Source organism: Ahaetulla prasina, chromosome 1, assembly GCF_028640845.1.
Source record: "Ahaetulla prasina isolate Xishuangbanna chromosome 1, ASM2864084v1, whole genome shotgun sequence".
NCBI lineage: Eukaryota > Metazoa > Chordata > Lepidosauria > Squamata > Colubridae > Ahaetulla > Ahaetulla prasina.
The window spans coordinates 338,806,000-338,827,458 of NC_080539.1; the positions used below are offsets into that span (position 1 = coordinate 338,806,000).

Genomic DNA, 21,459 nt, shown 5'->3' on the forward strand with positions numbered 1-21,459 from the left:
TCTGACACTTTAACCATTACACCAAACACACTGACAGATTTTAATATAAACTGACTGGTCACTAATAACTGCAATAAATATTTTATAAGCATTAACATTATTCTCATTCTCTCCCCCACCCCCCTTGATAGTATAATAAAAGAAAGAAAGGAAAAAAATAAAGCATTATTCAAAAAGCATTTAGAATGCTCCCTTTCTTTCATTCCCATTTTCTTCTTCTCCGGATATATTGTGAACTTATAACTATTATTAAAATTATTATTAAATTATTATTAATTTAAACATGGAAACTTTATAGAGTTAACAATGATCATAGACTTTGTGCAGCCTGAAACTCAACTGATATTCTTTAAACCTACTTTGGAGGGAGGAAAGAAGCAAATTCAATCTGTTTTGGAGAGAGGTGCTGTTTCCTATGCTGGAGGTTTTGGGTCTGGAGGAGGTTGACTGTCAGTGCAAGTCATTCACTTAAATGACTATCCAGGAAAAAGGCACAAACTCTCCACCTCATGTAAACACAGCATCAAGGTTACTTGGCACTGGTGCATCGCAGACTGAGAGGGATCTCCTGTCATGTGGTGCACCTACTCAAGTCGCACCACAGCAATGCCAAAGGAATTCTGTGTTCTGCAATTAAACCGTGGCAGCAAACTTGCGCAAGCCTCAGATTTATGTCTGTTTGCAGCATTCCAGGGACATCTGACTGCAATTTTGGCATTTTTTGCTAATTTCTGGTATTTTACTTCAGGTTTTTAGCCAAAAAAAAAAGCCCATTGGGGAAAATAGGTTTCTTAACAATGACAGCATTTTGTTGATAAGCACAGCGCTCACTTAACCCCCACTGCAAAAAAGGTCATAAGATCAGGCATGGCAGCATGGTTAATGACTGCCAGGACCTACGACTATAATTCTGAGCTCTAAGTCCTTGACTTACAACCAAAACTGGGCCCCAAATTTCTATTGCTAAGCAATGAAGTTATTAAGCAAATTGCACCCGATTTTACAACCCTTTTTGCTGCAGGGGTTAACCAAATCATCTAGTCATTTAGTGAATCTAGTTTCTTCCATTAACTTTGTTTATTGGAAGCATCACTGGGAAACAGCAATCATGTGACCCCAGGATTTTGCAACCCTTGTAGATACTTGCCAAGTGTTCAAGTTTTGATCAGATGACCTCAGTGTTAGGACCAGTTTCAAGTCACTTTTTTCAGCACTGTCATAACTTTGAACAGTCGTTAAACAGAGTAAGTGGAAGTAAGCTGACAGTAAGAGTTGGAAGGGACCTTGGAGGTCTTCTAGCCCAACCCCCGGTTCAAGCAGGAAACCCTTTACCATTTCAGACAAATGGATATCCAAACTCTTCTTAAAAACCTCCAGTGATGGAGCACACACAACTTCTGAAAGCAACCCATTCCATTGGTTAATTGTTCTCACTGTCAAGAAATTTCTTTAGTTCTAGGTTGCTTCTCTCCTTGCTTAGTTTCCATCTATTACTTCTTGTCCTGACTTTAGGTGCTTTGGAAAATAGGTCGCCACACCTTTTTGTGGCTGCCCCTCAAATATTGGAACACTGTTATCATGTTTCTAGTCCTTCTTTTCGCTAGACATAACCAATTTCTGCAATTCTTCATGTTTTAATTTCAAACCGCCAATCAACCTGGTTGCTCTTCTGTGCTCTTTCTAGAGTCTCAACATCTTTTTTTTACATTGTGGCGACCAAAACTGGATGCAGCATTCTAAGTGTGGCCATACCAAAGCATTATAAAGTAGCATTAACACTTCATGTGATCTTCATTCTATCCCTCTGTTAATGCAGCCTTAGATTGAACTGGCTTTTTTGGCAGCTGCAGTACAATGGCTGGCTCATATTTAAGTGGTTGTCTACTACGGCTCCAGAAGCAAATTGGATCAATTGAAGCTGAAGTTGATAGTTTTGATGGATGGCTAAACCTGTCAGTGCTATGATTGGTGGAGGGTTCCTCTTCAGCTGGTCATATTTAGAAAAAGCAGGAAAGCCAGGTTAACTAGTAGCTTTACTTAATATGTATGCTTTGCACACTTGGACAACACTCTCTGACAACAAGCCAGGACACAGACTAAAGCGACAGGATAGGAGTCTGGAATGGGAATAGCAGATTTTGTGCTGGTAAGATTTTTGATGGCTCAAGGATAGATGGATAGCACTTTAACTGAGCTGGGCGGAAAAGTAATTTGTCATCCATTACCTTGGAGGGAAGTCAGGTGACTGCAGTGACTTGAAACAGAGGTAGGGTAGAGATCAGCAATGGGAAAAGTAAATTACTTGTTGGGATAGTTGTAGTACCTCTAAGGTTGAGTGGAGAACACTTTTACCTCAACCCTGGGAAGGCCCTAAGAAATCTTGTGCATTATTCAAGTTTACAAAAGAACAGAGCAGAAATGTCTCTGCCTAAACAGTACAGCCATAGAGAGGCAGTGTCCCCATCTTTGCGCCACTTCCATGCCTTGCTAACTTTGCTAACTCCACTTTGAAGATGGAAGCACAGAGAAACTAATTAATTTTGGAGACAGCTCATGGCTAGGAGGCTCCTGAGAGCAGGACTGGAACATAGAGGCATCTTGAAAAATAACCACCATCTTTGTTTTGGTACTTCGATTTTTCTCTTTTAAGTTTCACTCTCTGCTTTGCAGCTAAGTCGGTCTTTCAATATATTTAGCTGGCTCCTTTGTATGTATTTGCAAGGAAAGGACGAGGCATTGGCAGGCTATAACTTCATTCCAATATAAATCCTCAAAGCTGCTCCCCCCACTTCCTTTCTTTACTTAGAAAATACGGTTAGATGTTAGCAAGTTCGCTCTCTGAGATTCAGCACACTTCCTCCTCATGGGCGAGGAGTGGGGGGTGGAAGAAGCTGAGAGAGGGCTGTTTCCCTCTCCCCCCCCCGCCCAGTTTGGGATTCATATTAACCCGTTTGTGTCATTAGCCCCCGTCTGTCTCTTCAACCCTAGTGGTCGATTCCAACTAGCAGCATTGCCTGTCGGTGGATACACATTTCAAATCCAAAAACTCAGGCTTTTTCCTTCCCTTTCTTCACTTGGTATTGTCACCTCGGTGGCCTCTTCCCTTTTCCAAAGTGTCCCCCTTCACCCCGGAAAATCAGCATGGAAAGTTTCCTTCCTTTTTATCCCTTCAAAAAGCTCGGCTTCTTTCTCTCTTCTCAACTCGACGCCACGAGACCCGTTTGCTTAAAAACTCCAGCAATTCAGTGTTGTTTTTTTCCTCCCCCCCCCGCCTCTCCGAAGCCCTAACTCGCCTTCTCTCGCGACCTTCCCCCCACTTTCCTTTCCTTCCCCGAAAAGGACACACACCGCTTCAGTTACGGAGGGAGGTTTGGCCACTCGGAAGGGTGGGGGGAAGAGAGAGAAGAAACCCGTTTTCCACGAACACGCGTGGAAACACGCGTCGAAACTGTACGGCGGGGACGCGGAGACACTTCGCGGTGTTCTTATAGTTTCTTTGTATGGAGATTCCATTCAAACTGTTCAGCGTGTCGCCAGTAGCCTTCCGCCAAGGAGGAGGGGTGGTGGAAGAAAATAGTCCCAAGCTACTCTTTTTACCCCTGTTTCTGAGGGCAGAAAGCGAGAGGAAGAGCGCGAGAGGAGACCTCTGGATTGCAGCTCGGCCCGCCTCAACATCCCGTCCCCCGTCCCCCGAGCCGCTGCCTTTGCACCCGCGCCCCCTTCCTAAGCGGGGCCGTAGAGCCGAGCTATAGGGCAGCTGCCCAACTCCCCCCTCTTTCCCCGCTTTCCCCCCCCTCTATATAACGATACAATGTAGCCTTGGAACAAGCTGTATCATTGGGCGTAGAGATCGCAAAGCCCTCACCACGTAGAGCGGGTGATACGCCTCTCCACCTAACTTAACAAACGGAAGCGTCGGGCCGGTTTGATGGACGGGGAGAACGGGCCAATGGGGAGTGGGGAAAGCTTCCCAAAATGTGCGGGCGGCCAATGGGTGGAGCGGGGGGGCAGGCTCGTGGGGAGCCTAGCAGCTCAGGTTGACAGTGACTAGTCCCAGTGCAAGGGAAGTGCAAGGAAAGGGATGAGCCTTTAAAGTTCGGGGCTTCATCTCATTGCAGGGAATTTGAAAAGAAGAAGAAAAAGAAGAAGAAGAAGGGGAAAGAAAAAAAAAAAAAAAGGAGCGAGGAAGGAAAAGTCCCGCAATCTAAAACTTGCATATAGCGCAGGGATAGCGCGAAGCCTTCAGTTGCGGCCAACTTCCCCGGAGCTGTTTTTTATTTATTTTTTTATTTTCCCTTCTTCTTTTTCCCTCCGCCTCCCCTGCCTTTTTTTTTTTTTTTTTGCAGAAAGAGAAGAGGAGTCCTGCTGTTCTTTCTTTCCGCTTTTCTCACCCAATTCCGAGTCCGCGCTTTCTTTTTTCCTTAGCCGCCTCTCCCCCTCCCTCCCTCCCTCCCGCCCCCCCCCAGTTCACCCCCCCCCCGATGCCAACCATGATAGAAAAGGGCCCAGAGGTCTCGGGGAAAAGAAGGGGTAGGAACAATAATGCCAGCGGCGCGGCCAACGCTTCCAACAGCGCCTCCGCCAGCGCCAACAACGCTAACAATGGGAATAATAAAAGTTTGGCAGCGGCAGCAGCGCCCAATGGGAATAGCAGCAGCAACAACTGGGAAGAAGGCAGCTCCGGCTCTTCCAGCGATGAGGAGCACGGTGAGTCTTTTTTTTTTTTTCCCCGGGAGAGGGGGGGGGGAAGAAAAGGAGAGACGATCGAGAAGATTGGCCCGCTTCTCGCCTTCAAAAACCCACAACTCTTTTTATCACAGCTACAACCCGCGCGCGAGAGAGAGCGGGGAGGGAAAGCTAGAATTGGGAAATAATTCTTTGTTGTTTTGTTTTTTAACCGTGTCAGGAGGAGGAGGAATGAGAGTGGGACCCCAGTATCAAGCGGTTGTTCCTGACTTTGATCCTGGTGAGTCATTTCCCCCCCCCCCGCTTCTTTCACCCCCCCCCCAATAAAGCAGAAATCTCATCCTTCTTTCACGACTTCTCCATCGAAATTTTTGAAAGAGGTGGTTCCTCTCTTTAACACCTTCCCACTCCTCCTGCCATCCCCCCCACACCTGATGGCGGTCTTCCTCGCGGGTAAAGCTAACCAGTGCCGTATAAATAGGCTTGTCTCTTCGTGGCAACCAAAGTGGCAAACCGTGGCCAGCTTCTAATAACGTGGACTTGATTCGGGGGAGGCTATCTGCGTGGAGTTTTAATGGATCTTCATCCCCCAAGGGGGAAAGCCGTGTCTGGATCGCTACAAGGCTTGTGTAATTTAACTCGTGTGTCTCCCCCCCCCCCCCCGAAAATATTAAAAGTGAGATTAGAGGACACTTCCTTCCTGTTGTTTTAGTTGTTTGTTTGTTTTTTTAAAGTGAGTTTTCAATTGAAGAGGGGAGAAGGGAAAATATTTCCCCCTCCCTGCCTAGATTGCATGTCTGGCCAGCAGTTCAAAGAAAGAAAGAGAGAAAGAAAGAAAACGGGAAGAGGTGTGTGTGTGTGTGGCTGTGGGGGTGTGTGAGAAGAAGAGAATTTGATGATGGATAGATTGAAATGAGTTCAGGAAAGGTGGCAGCAGCACGCTTGGGAATGGCTGAGGGAGGGAGGGGGAGAGGAGGACAGTGGAGTTATTCTGGGGTTTTACTTCCTTAAAAGAAATCTATTTTAGAAATAAATGTTTCTCTTTTTGTCCTTCCTTTTGGTAGTGTGGAAGATAACTGGTTAACATAGCAAGGGAAAAGAAGCTTTAATTTTAAATTGTCCCCCACCTTCATTTTTTGCTGGTTTTCAGGTGTGGCTACTATTTCCATATTCACAGAGTTAGGAAGAGCTGGCCCTTTATGAAAATCGGTGCCAGTCTACTCCCTGAGACTCCTCCTCTTCCCCCTTGCACATAATTATTTTAGATGCAATTGACCTAAATCCAATTACTTTTTTTTTAATGAGTGGTTTTATCCGATTAGGTTTTTTGAGGTAGTGGGGAGAATAAGGCTCTTTCACTTCTTGCTTTCTTAATAATGAAATTTAGGGCAAGTAAAGGGCAAAGAAAGAGAAGAGGAGAGCAGTTAATGAAAAGCAGCAGAGCACTTTCTAGGGGGCGCTTGGTAGACTTGGTGACAAACAGGAAAACGAATTTGTCCATTGAGAAAGAAGCATTCCTGATTCTCTTCCTGTGTTTGCAGATATGGTACTATTGTCAGGAATGGGGCAAAAAGCTTCCCTTTTTTTGTTTCTTTCTTTAGGATTTGCAATTTCATTAAACTCTTCTTGGAGATGCTACTCTGTAATGTTCTACTTGGTTATATTTTCTTTCCAATTTAAAATGTAAAGGAAACACTGAATAAACAAAGGGATTCAAATGTTTGTGTAAAACAATTTTTAAAAACTTGAGTGTATTGGAAACCATACCTGCAATTTGTTTAAAGGGGAAGGGGGGAGAGGTTTATTTCCATAGCTTTTAAATGCTGGTTTTAAATGGTTTCCTTGTAATTACAAGTTTTTTTTAAAAAAAAAATATTCCTGATTGATTTGAAAAATGTGCCATTTCTCTTGGTCCTGAGGAATTCTTAATAAGATTTATCTAGTTAGCTGATTGCCATAATAAGTGAATATACTTGTAGGTGTATGAAGCTGCCAAACTTATGAATCAGGACATCCCTGGTTTTCTGCCAGAGTTAGGTAAGGGCCTTGCAATCCATCCAGTTCCCTGTTGGCAGCAGGAACTATGCAACTGGAGCATCCTCAGCAAATGGCTGTTCACTTTTTGTTGGAAAACTGACAAATGAAATCCCTCCCATTAGTTGAAAATATTGAACTGTTAATTGCTGTTACTTTAAAAAGTTACTTCTAACAGTCAACCAAAATCTCCCCTTAAATAGCCCATTAGACCTTTTCCTCTCATATGTGACAGATATTTCATGGGTGCTATCCTTGACTGTCATTAGCCTTCTATCTTTTCTAAATAGTCCTATTTCTATTATCTTGTTATGGACATTTCCATCAAGAGTTTCCATCTCTTGAACTTCTTTGATTTGTACAGATCCTCCTCAAGGTGAAATGCAAAGAACTGGACACAATATTTGACCATGAGGCCAGGCTGCAAAGTAGAGTCAAATTGTTTCTCATAACTTGGGAACCATGCTAAAAATTGCACTTATGTATTTATTTTGGCAGCTATTTTTTTTGTGGATCCCCATTAAGCTTGTGATCAGTTGAAGCGCAATAGTTTAGATGTATGTATTTGATTTTCTCCCTCCTTCCATATGAAACTTCTTAAGTGTCTGAGTTGAACTAATAAAAGTTTCTCACTTTAGAAATACTATTTTGAATTTCATTCTTATCTAGTGAGACTATTTACTTTCTAATATGTGCGTATGAAACTATAACGTATCTGCATCTTTAGACTGAATGAGGCCTTAACAATCTTTTGATTCTTTCCACTTAGTTTCTAGCCTGCAACATAGAGAGTAAATAATTTTGATCTTCGTAGCTACAGCGTTGCTTTATTCTAAGTGATTCTTAAAATATGAGAACATGTCTGCATGTGTTAGCACTTTATGCTATATAAAATTTAATTGTGAAGCTTAGAACAAAAATATACGTTTATTTCCTTAGGAAAATTAAAGGTGATATTTTATTATAGCAGAATCTCTGGATTCATTTTCCATTCCAGACTGCTGTTGATCTAATTATTACATTCCTTCTTTCTTTTCTTTCATCGGATGGTTAGTCTGAGAGTAATTCCAGTAAATTTCATACTATTGATTGGAATCTATGTTTTCCTAGGTCTAGCAGGATGCAATGGTATATATGCTTGGCTCATGTTAATGTTAGCTCCCTTTTTACACCCAATACCTATCTGTCCAGGAAACTGCAGTACATGAATTCCACATGCAGCTTAGTCATGTGACAAATGCCTAACTTCAGAGTTGCTATTTTTACATTTTGTATAGCTGCTTTCAGGTGTTTGAATCCAAAAGTATGAAGAGGAATGGGAAGGCACTCTTTGATACTAGCCCTGCCAATTGTTGGTAAGGAAGTGAATCCATAGCCATATTTATATATGAAGTTAACTAATCTGTGTGACCACAGTTCTGAGTGTGTGGAGGGCAGGAACCACCTTTTGGTGACCTTTTATTTTAGGCTGGTATGAGTGAGTGGCTGAGAGTGTGATATGAGGTCTCTGTCTTTCCCATGCTTTGGAAACCAAATGATCGAAGAGAGTTTGTGAAAGTGTTAAATGTATGCAGCAAGAAAGAAACATGTTGTATCATTCATAAATAGCATCCTAGTGTATTATGCCATTTGCTTGCAAGTAGAAGAGACTTCTTGGGTGAAATGGGCAGGATGTTTTAAGAATAAAATGCATGGGCAGATCTGTTATCAGATTCTCTGCTCTTTCTTTTTAACCTAAAATATGAGTTCACATAACAGCAGTAATGATGAGGATTTTTATAACACAGGTGTAAAGCATTTTGTTGCTGCTTAGGGGAGAATCAGTTGACTACTGTATTAAGGCTTTGTATGGAAAAAGTGTATTGCAAAGAATCTTTCTAAATTTGCATCTATGTGATGCTTCCCGGTTTTCAGTATTTCGTTTCTATCCTGTGTTGCACTACAATTAGTTGGTGTCAGTTGTATGTGTCATGTGAATGCATCCACCATTATGATTTATACAGTGGACTATAGTTTTGAATAAGTTTTGAATGAGCCCAGCCAGTTAAGGTTAACCACTTATGATTTACGGGACCGCCTGCTGTTACCGTATGCCTCCCACCGACCCGTACGCTCTCACAGAGAGGGACTTCTCAGGGTGCCGTCCGCCAAGCAATGTCGGCTGGCGGCCCCCAGGGGAAGGTCCTTCTCTGTGGGAGCTCCCACACTTTGGAACGAACTTCCCCCGGGCTTACGCCAAATGCCTGACCTTCGGACCTTCCGCCGCGAACTGAAGACACATCTTTTCATTCGCGCGGGGCTGGCTTAAATTTTAAATTTTAAATTACATAAATTTTATTGATTTTAAATTTTTTATTAATTTTAATGGGGTTTTGGTTTTTATAAATTTTTAAAGTTCTAGGCTAATTATAATAAGTTTTTTAACTTGCATTTTAAATTGTATACTGTAGTGTCTGTATTTTATTGTTGCCTGTACACCGCCCTGAGTCCTTCGGGAGAAGGGCGGTATAAAAATCAAATAAATAAATAAATAAATAAATAAATAAATGACTGTATGACTGTAACCTTGTTGCTGGTATCCTTACGATTTATATTGACTGTTTCCTAATACAATTTGATTGCTTATTTCTTCCCTATGACTATCATTAATTTCTTCCCTATGACTATCATTCCCTATGACTTCATCAAGAATCCCTATGATTCTTGATGAATATATCTTTTCTTTTATGTACACTGAGAGCGTATGCACTAAGACAATTTCCTTGTTTGTCCAATCACACTTGGCTAATAACGAATTCTATTCTATTCTATTCTATTCTATTCTATTCTATTCTATTCTATTCTATTCTATTCTATTCTATTCTATTCTATTCTATTCTATAATTAAATCATGGGTTAGCATGATAAATACACCCCAATAGCTGAAATATCAGCTGTCAGTTTTCTGTAACTTGTGTTCAGTAAATGTTTTAGGACTTCAGTTCCAAGAATTTATAGCCAATGTTGGAAAGAATACCAGAAATGGTGGTTCCAATGTACCTGGAGGACATCAGATTGAGGAAGGTTGTTCATAGATTAATTTGTTGAAAGCAGCATTATGTTTTATAGAATTTTCTTGAAAAACATCAATGTATGTGTAAAAACAAATCCCAACTCCCCATGTTCATTTTTAAAAAGTCCTGTGCTTTTAAATCAAAGTTAGGCTTGTAATATATTTTAATTTGAATTCTAGATTGTATGCTGAATTTAAGAGTAGGGGAATCCTAATGATTTTGAAGGAAATGGATTGTGCTGAGTGAGTTATTATACACATGTACTAGAAAATAGATAATGTATATGCATGATGAACTGAGGTTTTATCCAAAGAATAGTAAATTACTCTTAAGATATTTTTTTAAAAGTAGTTTGTATCCAGTGTTAAGGAATTTGTAGAGCTCTGTAATTTAAAGAACCCAATCTTTTCATTAAAAACCCCTTATTAGTAATGTAATTACTAATAAGTAATTAATGATATACATTGACAAATTACTTAGTAGAACTTCACAATGGATACTGCTTTAACTCACAGAAAAGTCAGCAATATTAAGTGAACCTTTGCTAGAAGTATTTGTGTTAAGTAGGCCCTTAGCGTCAGCAGCTCCTTTTCTTTTTAAATGAACAAAGTTTCTTTCTTCCTGAATCAGTAAGTAAATTGTGCTGGAAAATATCCCAGATATTTTCTCTACCTTTTTCCTGATTTTCTGTGCCTATTTGAAAATGCTTTTCTAGTCCTCTGTAGTTTAATCTTCATGACATATCTTTTTAAAAAAAATATCTAAAATGTCCAGGCAGAAAGACAGGACTACTTTGGCTTCTAAATATTTTTATTGACCTGTTTTCTGTTACGTATCAGTACATATTACTGTTTTTACTGTTTTAATAGTCCAGAGAATGCTGAATATCCATAAGTTTCGAAATGCAATAAAAGCGGTAGGATGATGACACTTGCCTAAAGAATGAATAGGTTTGCTATGAATGAGAGACTTCGATAAATGACTTTGATCAGCAGTCTTTGTGAAAATCTGTATTTCATGCTGTTGAATCAGGTGCATTGCCATATTGTCTTGGGTTCATCAGCAGTTGGTAAAAAAAATTATGTGATGTTGACTTCTAGGGAATGTCACTACCAAGGACCATAAGAGCTTATCTCTGCTGTTGCTCCTCTTCTATGGAAGAGCACACCACTGGAAATGAGGGCAGCTCTGACCCTGCTAGTATTTGAGGCCACGAAGATCTGGCTTTTCTTGAGGATATATGTGGGATGGTTTCTTAAGGAAAATCAGCATCAGTGATTGTTATTTCTTGATGCTATGCTATTTTAATGGGTTACTTATTTTGGAGAGTAAGGTGTTCATTGTCTTTTGCAGTTGGAACTGCATATATAGATATCAGTAAATAAGTACCGGTAAATGTATTTTATAAGATTTCAAGACACAATGTGGTTTATTTGTTTTGGGCTAGTTATATTTTATAAATTTAGGAAAGCGTATTCAGTAAGCAATGGTTAAACATGATATTTGAATCTCATCATTTATAGGCATGTGATGCACAATTGAGGCTGCATAATGTTCAATTACTTTAGAACTGGGAGTGAACTTCTCAGTGGTCTTCTTATGATACTTCACTGTTTTTTGTAAGTTTCCTTTCCTGATTTTCTGAGATGTTCAAGATATAGGCTAGAGCAGCGGTCACCAACTGGTGGTCCGTGGACCACTGGTGGTCTGTGAGAAAATTCTGGTGATCCCCAGAAAAATTATTTGCATTTTTTATATTGCACTAAATCAGGGGTCCTCAAACTACGGCCCCTGGGACGGATACGTGCAATGAATGTTGTTGCTTCAGAGAGTCTCCCCCTTCGAAGTCTTTGTGTAGGTCGGAGGGGGGCAGAAATTCTGACTTGGGGTCTGCTTCGGCCTCTTGGTGTGGGACTTTGGGCAAAGGCTGGAGAGAAGCACTGCTGGTGGCGAAAAACCGGAGGACCTTATTCCAGTGGGACTGCATCATGGCCTGGAACTGGCTGACCATCTCAGCCCGCTGAGCCTCCAGGCGCTGGTACCTGGCCTCCTGCAGGTCTTCCCTCTGCTTGGAAAGCCTATGCTCCTAGTCCTCAGTGAGATGCTTCTGCTGAGCCTCCTTCTCGGTCAGATCCAATTTGAACTGAGCTGTTTTGCCAACTCATTCTCATGGTAGCTGCTTTTCTCCAGCAACTGCTTCCTGTTGGTGCCCTAAGGAGCCCAGGCGGGCAGGCGAGGAGTGGCAAATAGAAGATGGCAAGGTGCCCCTCAACGTAAGTGACATTGAGTTGGCCATGCCCACCCAGTCACATGACCACCTTGCCACGCCTACCCAGACAGTCATTAGGTAGCTCATTAGTGGTCCATGGGATTTAAAATTATGAATTTAGTGGTCCCTGAGGCCCCAAAGGTTGGTGACCCCTGGGCTAGAGCAGGGGTGTCAAACTCGTGGCCCATGGGCTGGATGTATCACGTACTGGTCTCTCCCTCGCTCAGTTTAGTGAGGGGGAAAAAAATCCCAATACGTCACGTGACACTGCAAGTTTGACACCCCTGGTCTAGAGATCCTGCCATATATCCTACATGTTCAGCAAACACCTGAAATTTATTTGTCAAGTTTTTCATTATATTTCCTTATGGTATACTGGTTGCTTCCAACTGTGTTTGCGTTATATGGTTAGAAAGTTCAGGGTCAGAGGCATGGTGTGAGAGAGGAATTGGTTAACGGGGCAAATGATGGAACCAGTGTTGTGATACAAGCTTTGCTGCTGTAGAAAGAATGTTGTGACACCATAAGCATATGGGGAAAGGGTGAATAGATTTATGACCACAATTGGGATTGGAATCTTGGTTCTTGAGTGATCTTGTCATTAAATGAGACATTCATGTGACTGCTTCATTTAATGACTTCAATCCCGGTACTCTGAGTTGCGGTTGTTAAGCAATCTCGCAAGTTATTAAGCAGTCATAAGAAAGGAGCCTAGGTTGCCATGGAGGGTGGGGCTCCATTTTTTTTGCACAGTTGTTAAGTGAATCACACAGTCATTAAGAAAATTCAGCTTCCCCTATTGAGTTTGCTTGTTGAAAGCCAGCTGGGATCAAATGGTGATCACATGTTCCAGGACACTGCAAGTGCCATAAGTGCTTGCTGGTTTCCTAGCACACAAATTTTGATTGTGTAACTGTGAGAATGCTGCAGTTATTGTAAGTGCAAGGCTTGGTTATAAGTCACCTTTTTCAATCCCACTGTAAAATCAAATAGTTGCTAAATAAATAGTTTTAAGTGGCTGAAACCTGTAGTTTATTTTTAAAAAAACTAAACTGAAAAAAAAAAGGCAATGACGACAGTTGACTGAGAACTGGGTTCAAATCTCTAGTTACATTTAATTTAATTCACCCAGTAAACTACCGGTACCTCTTCTGGCCTAGCTGTGTGGGAAAAAATGCATGAGATCTTGGATTCTTTAGAGGAGGATTATAAATTATGACAATAGTAATAATAAAATCTTTTCCAACTTCCTTTTCCTAACTGAACAACTAACATTATTTGAAAAGAGCTCTTTTGAAAGTTTGCTTGCTCATTTTCTTCTTTGAAAACATTTATTGTTTTAATCTTAATATCTGCTAAAGAGAGAAATGCTGGTGAATATTATTAGTGTTTAAAGTGAACTGATTTAATTCACATTTCTTTGATTAGTTCTCAGAAAGTAAGTATAGCAAGGTTATCTTTTGTATTGTGCTCAATTTTGGGATTTGAAATGTAGTTCTCAGCTAAAGAATATGTGCAAAAATGCACATTTTTTTGACAGAATAATGCTGAGATAGGCTCATTTTTACAGAAAAATGTGTGCAGAAATATTTGGGATTTAAAATTTCTATACATGTATAACTGAACATACCGGTAAATAAAATGACACAGACTTGGGGATAAACGGATCCTTTGACATGCAGAAATAAAGTTAATGCTGACCAGCATTTTACATGTCAAGGATTTAGGCTTAGTGAGCTAGTAATACATCAGAAATGTGGGAGAACAGTAGCAACAAATAGGTAATATATATTATGGATATTCTAAGAATATTTCTGAGAATTGTCTTTTGATGTGAAGTGTCATTTTAAAGATGGTAAGCATTTGCAGGAAGTGAAAGTATAGAAAGAAAGGGAGTGGCAAAAGAAAGAAACTACAATCTTAGTTCCAGTTTCTCATGTACTAACTATTTTATACCTGGGTAGGAATTTGCAGTGCAAGGAAACCTATTTCTGTAGAATGCGACCAACATTTGAATCCAGATTCTGTTTTAGGAAGGAGCAGGTTTACAATTGAAGTAAAAGAGCATCTGATTGTCATTCTACCAACCCCCTCAACATCTTGTCTGTGTGCAGCATGCAGTTGCTGACAATTTGCTATCCAATTTTTGGAAAAGAGTAGAATCCAAAGCCCCAAAGTTCAGGGGCTTGCAATTGGCTGAGTCAGTAATTTAAATTTCATCTAAAAACACCTCCCAACTCATGTTTGTGCAATATACAGTTTTTATAATATTCCACTATTGATATTTTTTGGCTTTAGGATTTTATGTTGAAATACCTGAACATCCTGAATTGCACTGTATTATGACTAAATACTTGGCTATACCAGAAGTCATAATGACCTTCTGAATTAAGCAGTCATGCTGGCTAGAAATTACAGGGGCTGAATTGTCCAATAAATTTTAGGGGCTATCCAAGTTGGATAAAACTAGTTTTATCATTTTTTTCCAACTGCATTTTATCCACAATGTATAGTGTTATGGCATAAATAGCCAACAAATAATATATTCTAAGACAGTAAAGGAACTTACCAAGTTGAATATTTATAGCAAAGAATGGCAATGGAGAAATCAGAGTTCAAACCCTTATCTGGTTTTGAACCTTATTGGCTGACTGTGTAGCTAGTTTCACTGCCTTCAGCCCAGTTTAATACTATAAAGATAAAATTGGGAGACAAAACATGTTTCTTTTAGCACTTCAGAGATGAAACCGGGTATAAGGTAAAGGTTCCCCTCGCATATACGTGCTAGTCTTTCCCAACTCTAGGGGGCGGGTGCTCATCTCCGTTTCAAAACCGAAGAGCCACCAGCACTGTCCGAAGAAGTCTCCATGGTCATGTGGCCAGCATGACCACGGAGTGCCAAAGGCACACGGAACGCAGTTACTGTCCCACCAAAGGTGGTCCCTATTTTTCTACTTGAATTTTTTATGTGCTTTCGAACTGCTAGGTTGGCAGAAGCTGGGACAAGTAACGGGAGCTCACCCGTTACGCGGCACTAGGGATTCGAACTGCTGAACTGCTGACCTTTCGATCGACAAGCTCAGCGTCTTAGCCACTGAGCCACCGTGTCCCTTAACAAACATATAATATAAACATATAAACAGTATATACACATAATAAATATAAAGGTTCTTGTGTTGGGGAGATGCTTTAAATAAGGTAGATCTGATGAACAAATCTTCCCAGGGGCTGGGAAGTGGCTCACCAGGCTAATGCAGCCTGTTATTAACACACAGCTGCCTGCAGTTACAATTACTGCAGGCTCAAATCCCACCAGGCCCAAGGTTGACTCGGCCTTCCATCCTTTATAAGGTAGGCAAAATGAGGACCCAGATTGTTGGGGGGGCAATAAATTGACTTTGTATATAAATATACAAATAGGATGAGACTATTGCCTTACACAATGTAAGCCGCCCTGAGTCTTCGGAGAAGGGCGGGATAAATCTAAAAAAAATCTAAGGCTTGTATGGGCCATCTTACTATTGTAGAACACAGTTTATCCTTTTGTGTGTATTTCCTCTGGTAATATGCTTCTGTGCTGAAAAAACAACCCCAGGATTTCCCCTTCTAAAAATATCAAAATTAATGACAGATGCAGTTTGATTCTTCCAGAGGTTTTATAGGATTATAGCTTTTTCAAAACTTGAGCAAATATAACTGGAATTTGTAGACCTACCATAGTTAGAGGGACCAAGATAGAGAAGACTATTTAAGGATAAGTTAATTAATAATTACCCTGAAAATGAGGAAGTATTGCACAATTAAAAATTGTGTCATTCTTCTGCCATTTTAAAGCAGATGTGAACAGAATATAGATCTAGCCATAATAATAGAAGTTTGGGTGATTTGTAGCAAATCAGCAAAGAATTCTGCCTTGCAGGTATTTTTAATCAATAATACATGTCCCTCTCTCTAAATTATATGGCTCTGAAGTGAAGCAAACTGAAATGTTGATTTTTATGTAGAAATACTGTAATCAGCTGGTAGAGTTTAAGATTCCAGCAAGCAACAATCTTGCAAGATTGAAGTTTTCCTCTGTTGCTTTTAAAGTATGTGTAACATAACATAACATAACATAACATCAGAGTTGGAAGGGACCTTGGAGGCCTTCTAGTCCAACCCCCTGCCCAGGCAGGAAACCCTACACCATCTCAGTCAGATGGTTATCCAACATTTTCTTAAAAATTTCCAGTGTTGGAGCATTCACAACTTCTGAATGTGTAGTAGATAGCATGTTTAGAACAAACAAACCTGGCAGAATTTAAATGATTTCTCATCTGAACTTGCAATTTTTTTCAACTGGGAAGGAATTTACAAAACCATTTTAAAGACCATTGCAACAAATAGTTAGGAAACATTTGTTTTCTGTCTATATTAAATTGCTATATAAATTGGGGAGCAACTAGTGAATAGAAGATAAAAGAGTTTACTTCCATCTTTAAGAGATGGTTAAATTGCTTCATTTTTGTTGCTTTGTATATATGAAGTGAAGTTACAAATAAAATGAAATGCCTAGTTATTCTCCCATGTCTGATTATTTATATATAAGTAGATTTGAAATGAAGCAGGCTCACCATTAGACCACAATATTCACTTGTCTCTTTGTTTAACTTCTGTGAAGTTATCTAATCTTTTTTGAGGAGAAAATTAAAATAGGATAATAGTTCAAGGATGTAAAAAAACCCGTCTGTAAACACAGCATTTCACCACAGGTCCCAGTTCATTATATGATTATTTTTATAAACTTCTCCAAGTTGGTATCCTCCAGATTTGTGTAGCTTCAGGTCCTATAATGAGAGAAACATTGCATGCAGAAAATCAAAAAACAAACCAACCAAAGGTCAACTATTGAATTATCTCCAGTGACACAAAGTAGAGTTGCTGCTTTATTCCTAATTTACATCTGTATGTAGATTTCCATAATAAATGGACACTTAGAAATACAAACTAATCAAGGCATTTTGTACTGTGAGCAAATAACATTTCATGGCTATTGCAAATCCCTGCAGATTTTAAGTATCTGGAATTGGTTATGAAAGCTAGAATTTTCATTCCAATTGTTAATGTTTAGCATTTATGCTTCATAAGAAAACTATGGATATAGAATAGAATAAATAAAAACTTTGTCACGTTAAATGTACACTAATCAGCATACATTAAAATGAAATTTCATTGCATTCAGCTCTCAACAGATAACCTTTATGCATATACCCACATATATGCTACAGAGAAACATCACAGTCTAGTTTGTGTGTATGTGTGTGTGTGTATGTGTGTATGTGGTGAAAAAAAAGAATCCTGCAAGTTTACAAAATGGTTGGCATGTCTGTTAAAAGTTTATTTTTCTTTTCCTTCTAACAATTGTATGACTTCTGGAAATAAGTTTTCAAATTCTATGATTTTAAGGCCTTATTATTGACCCAGAAACCTTGTTTCTGATCAAGATACTCTAAAAAATGGTTTGTTTACTTGTTAGTTTTATGACTTGTGTTTCCTTCTTGACTTAAAGGAGCTTAAACAGGGACCTCCTTTCAGTTTTGCCCCACAACAATAGAACTGTAGTTAGATAGGCAGGGAGAAAAGGAATGACTGGCCCAAAGTCATCCACTGAATTTTCATGGCTGACAGGACACTTAAGCCTTAGTCTCTCCAGTCCTAATAGCTTAACCACTGGATCATACTGGCTGTCTTAGTGGGTCTCTGCCCAATTTCATACTTGAGTGTATTGCTGTTTCAGGTAGTCCTTGCTTAACAACCACATTTGGAATGGCAACGCCATTGCTAAGCACCGCTATCACTTAATGGAAAATTATGCGACTGTGATTGGGCTTGCAAATCATCCCCATTTGATCATTAAGTGAAATGCAGTCATTTATGACGTAACTGTGATATGCGATTTTGTCAGATTTGTCAGAAGCTGGTTGCCAAATAGTGAAATGGTAATCATGTGACTATGGATACTACAACAGTTGTAAATGTGAGGACTGGCTGCAGAACTACTTTTTTTGTTTATATTTTTGTAAGTTTGATTAGGCAAGGTAGTTGATAAGTGAGGACTATCTGATACTGAACTACCTGATACTGATAAGTGAGGACTACCTGATACTGAAAATGAGAGCTGAAGAACTGTATGTCAAGAGAAACATGGAATGAATTGGATGCAGTAGAAATGTGATACTTAAAGACTCTAGGTAGAAAATAAGACATGAAAGAAAGGGTACTGAATGAATCTGGATTGAAAACAAAAGTGACCAATCACTGCACAACAAGTAAATTAAAATGGTGTGTTCATATAGAGAGAATGATAATCTAATCCCAAAACAATATGAAAAAAGTTAGTTGGAAAAGAACAAGAACAAGGAAGTCAGAATTGAATGGAACTGAAAACTGAAAAAGAGAGAAATAAGAGCTATGTAGAACAAAAGGCAATATAGAAGTAAGATGCGGATGTGTTGGAAGCAAGGAGAAAAGTGGAGTGAGGCAATAATGATTTTTCTCAATGTAAACTATATTTAGCTTTTTCTTTTTTTACTTTATATGTGAATATCTTACACTTATTATTTCTGCAATGTGCATAATATTGTTTACCTTGAAAAACAATGTGAACAATATGGGTATGTATGAAGTCATATGCTATATATAAAAAAATGGAATATTCTTCTTAAGAGAAGTTTAATATTGACATCACTCCAAAAGATATCACTTTCTTGCCAGCATCAGTAACTATCACAGCAACCAGTTCTACTCATCAGTCTCCTTATTCTATAGGGCAAGAATATTTCTTTCCAGAAACTTTCCAGTGGGCAAGCCTAGAATCACAGAATTACATGACTGGAAGGGAATTTAAAGATCTTCTAGTCCAACCCTCTGCCAGTATCTCCCAAAATATCATCATGGTTTTTTATCTGTCAAATGAATTATTAATCATTTTGCCACTGGTCTTCTATTATTACAAAAGTATTTTGAATTTTCTTTTGAAAGTAAAGAAATGTGTTTTTCTGGAGAAAATGCTTTCCTGTGAACTACTGTGAGGATATGATAAATATGAAGTAACATCAGTCAAGAGAAGAAGTTGAACAAGTGAGACCAAATATCTGTTATATGTGTAATTGATGGTAGGTCTGAATACATATCTCATGAGCTCTTTCCTTCAAGGAACTCAAGGCAAGCAAGCTTCCTAGTTTTTCTTCCAAAAATCACTTGATCCTCACAACTCTGCAGGGTAAGTTAGGATAAATAATGAACCAATTCACAACTAATTGGGGTCTGAACCTAAGCTTTCCTGGTCTTCATTTAACATTTTAATTACAAAACTACACTGGCTCTTAAGAGTGTGAGAAATGCACAAACAAGTTGCTCTGCTTTAATGTGGCTCACTCTACTTTCTTCAAGCACCCTGTTCCTACTGTTCTGCTGTTAGATGTTCAAATAAAACTGCTTAGTTCTTCAAGTGTCTGTTTCCAAGTCTCTTCTTTTTTTAAAAAATCCTCCTTCTCGGGACTTTGTGATCGCATAGAATAGCAAAAAAGACAAAGTGTTTTTATCATCAAGACTGCTTGATAGCTATACCAAGTTAGACCTGCCTAGCAACAAGTTGGGAGTTACTAACTCGTATCTTCCTTCTTGCGTTCCCATGGCTACTGTCACCAACAGTGAAGTTAGCAGCCAAGCACAATCAGCTGCAGGGTCCCTGGGGGTGGGGGGGGCACATTTAGTGGAGGAGAAAGAAAATACCAGTAGTAGCATGAGTAGCTAGTAGGTGTGCACCCATCTGAGTCCTTCGGGAGAAGGGCGGTATAAAAATCTAATAAAATAAAACAAATAAATAAAAATCTTTCATAAGTACAGAGAAAAAACTCAATCAGTTTCCCATACTGTATACACAGGATTGTCAGCCTAATTGGCTAAGATTTAAAAATCTTGCATCTACTAAGATTTAAAAATCACTGTAAGAAGGAAAGAGGAATGAGGAGGGAAGCCATTTCAGTCCTAAAAAATTGCTATGTTAAACACATCTTGTACCAGATATGAGTCTTCATATGTCGACAAACGACAACTCCCAGCATCCCTGTGGTTCAGCAATATGTGGAAGGACACACATTGTCCATCCTTTCCTTAAAATCTTTTCTACTTTTGGGATGCTCAGTGGGATAGCTATGGTTTCTATAACACCGAAATACATATGCCAGGTTATCCTCACTCTTTCACAAGAGGTTTATTTTGATTTTAAAAGTGGGCAGTAGTTTTGGGACTTGTTGGAAAGGAACGAAAGGGAACAGTCATGCTACGTCCAAAAATCAAAGAGGAAAAGAAAATGGTGGTGGAAAATGGATTACATCGATTAAGAGAATAAGAATCATGATTTCAGGCAAGTCTTGGAATGAATTAATAAAGGGTGAAAGGCTGATAAAAGGATTTAGCTAGTACACAGGAAAAAAAGCTTTTCATCTGCTAAATGGGTGTTTTCAATCAATCTTTTATTACAGCCACAGATCATAGTTAAATGTTTCTGTACTGTATAAAACAAATACAGGTAGTCCTCAACATATAACCGGTCGCTTAACAAATGTTTAAAGTTATGGTGGACCCTGAAAAAGCTGCCTAGGACTCAAACTCAAAGTTCAGATGTCAGGGCCCTCCTGTGGTGATGTGACTGTATTTTGTGCGCTTGGCAACTGGCATGCAATTACGGCTATTTGTCGCGCCACACAATCATGTGGTTGCGATTTACGACATTTTTGCTGGAAACCAATGTTTATTTCCGCTTCCCAGCAAAAATTGCCCCATAGCAAACAATGGGTTCACTTAATGATCACAGCATTTGCTTAATCACCATTGCAAAAAAGATCATAAAATTGGGTTTGGTCATGTGGTAACTCACTTTACACCCATCACAACTTTTAACCACAATTGTAGACTCAGTTACGATCGTAAGTCAAACACTACCTGTACTCTGGGGCAGAAAATCATGGTTTCAAAATAGCAATATTAGGTTTAGAATTCAGGCAAAGTAATGCTCTTGAGCAAATGATACCTTTTTAGTCTCACTAATTTGTGCCACTTCCTGGCAGCTCTTCAGTACTTTCTCAATGTTATGAATTAGTGCACAGAGCCAAAAACCTGGTGATCCTTGGCTTATTTGAATTGCCAATAGCTCTTCAGAGGGTGGTTTTCTTAGTCTTATACAAAAGTCCCAAGCACTGAAGCTGGGAATTTTGCATTCAAATCATGAACTCCATCACTATACTATTTGCCTTCACATAGAGGTCATCTGCCACGAGCACTGCAGTGTTATCAATCTGAAATTACATAAAGATGAATACGAAGTATTTTTTACTGTGGAGATACTATAGAAGGTGCCAAAATCAGCGAAAATGT

At 39.4% G+C, this 21,459-nt stretch overlaps 1 protein-coding gene across 2 annotated transcripts in view; it reads left to right on the forward strand.

Annotated features, from left to right (window-relative positions):
* Positions 1-4,027: 4,027 nt before the first annotated feature.
* Positions 4,028-21,459, forward strand: part of RCOR1 (REST corepressor 1) — a 158,102-nt gene continuing 140,670 nt past the window's right edge. Inside the window, exons 1-2 of one of the 2 annotated variants that reach the window (XM_058162755.1) lie at positions 4,028-4,707; positions 4,907-4,966. In XM_058162755.1, coding sequence (XP_058018738.1) covers positions 4,482-4,707; positions 4,907-4,966 — 286 coding nt within the window. In that variant the 5' untranslated portion in view covers positions 4,028-4,481. The remainder of the gene's footprint in view (positions 4,708-4,906; positions 4,967-21,459) is intronic. The other variant, XM_058162756.1, reaches the window with a different exon arrangement.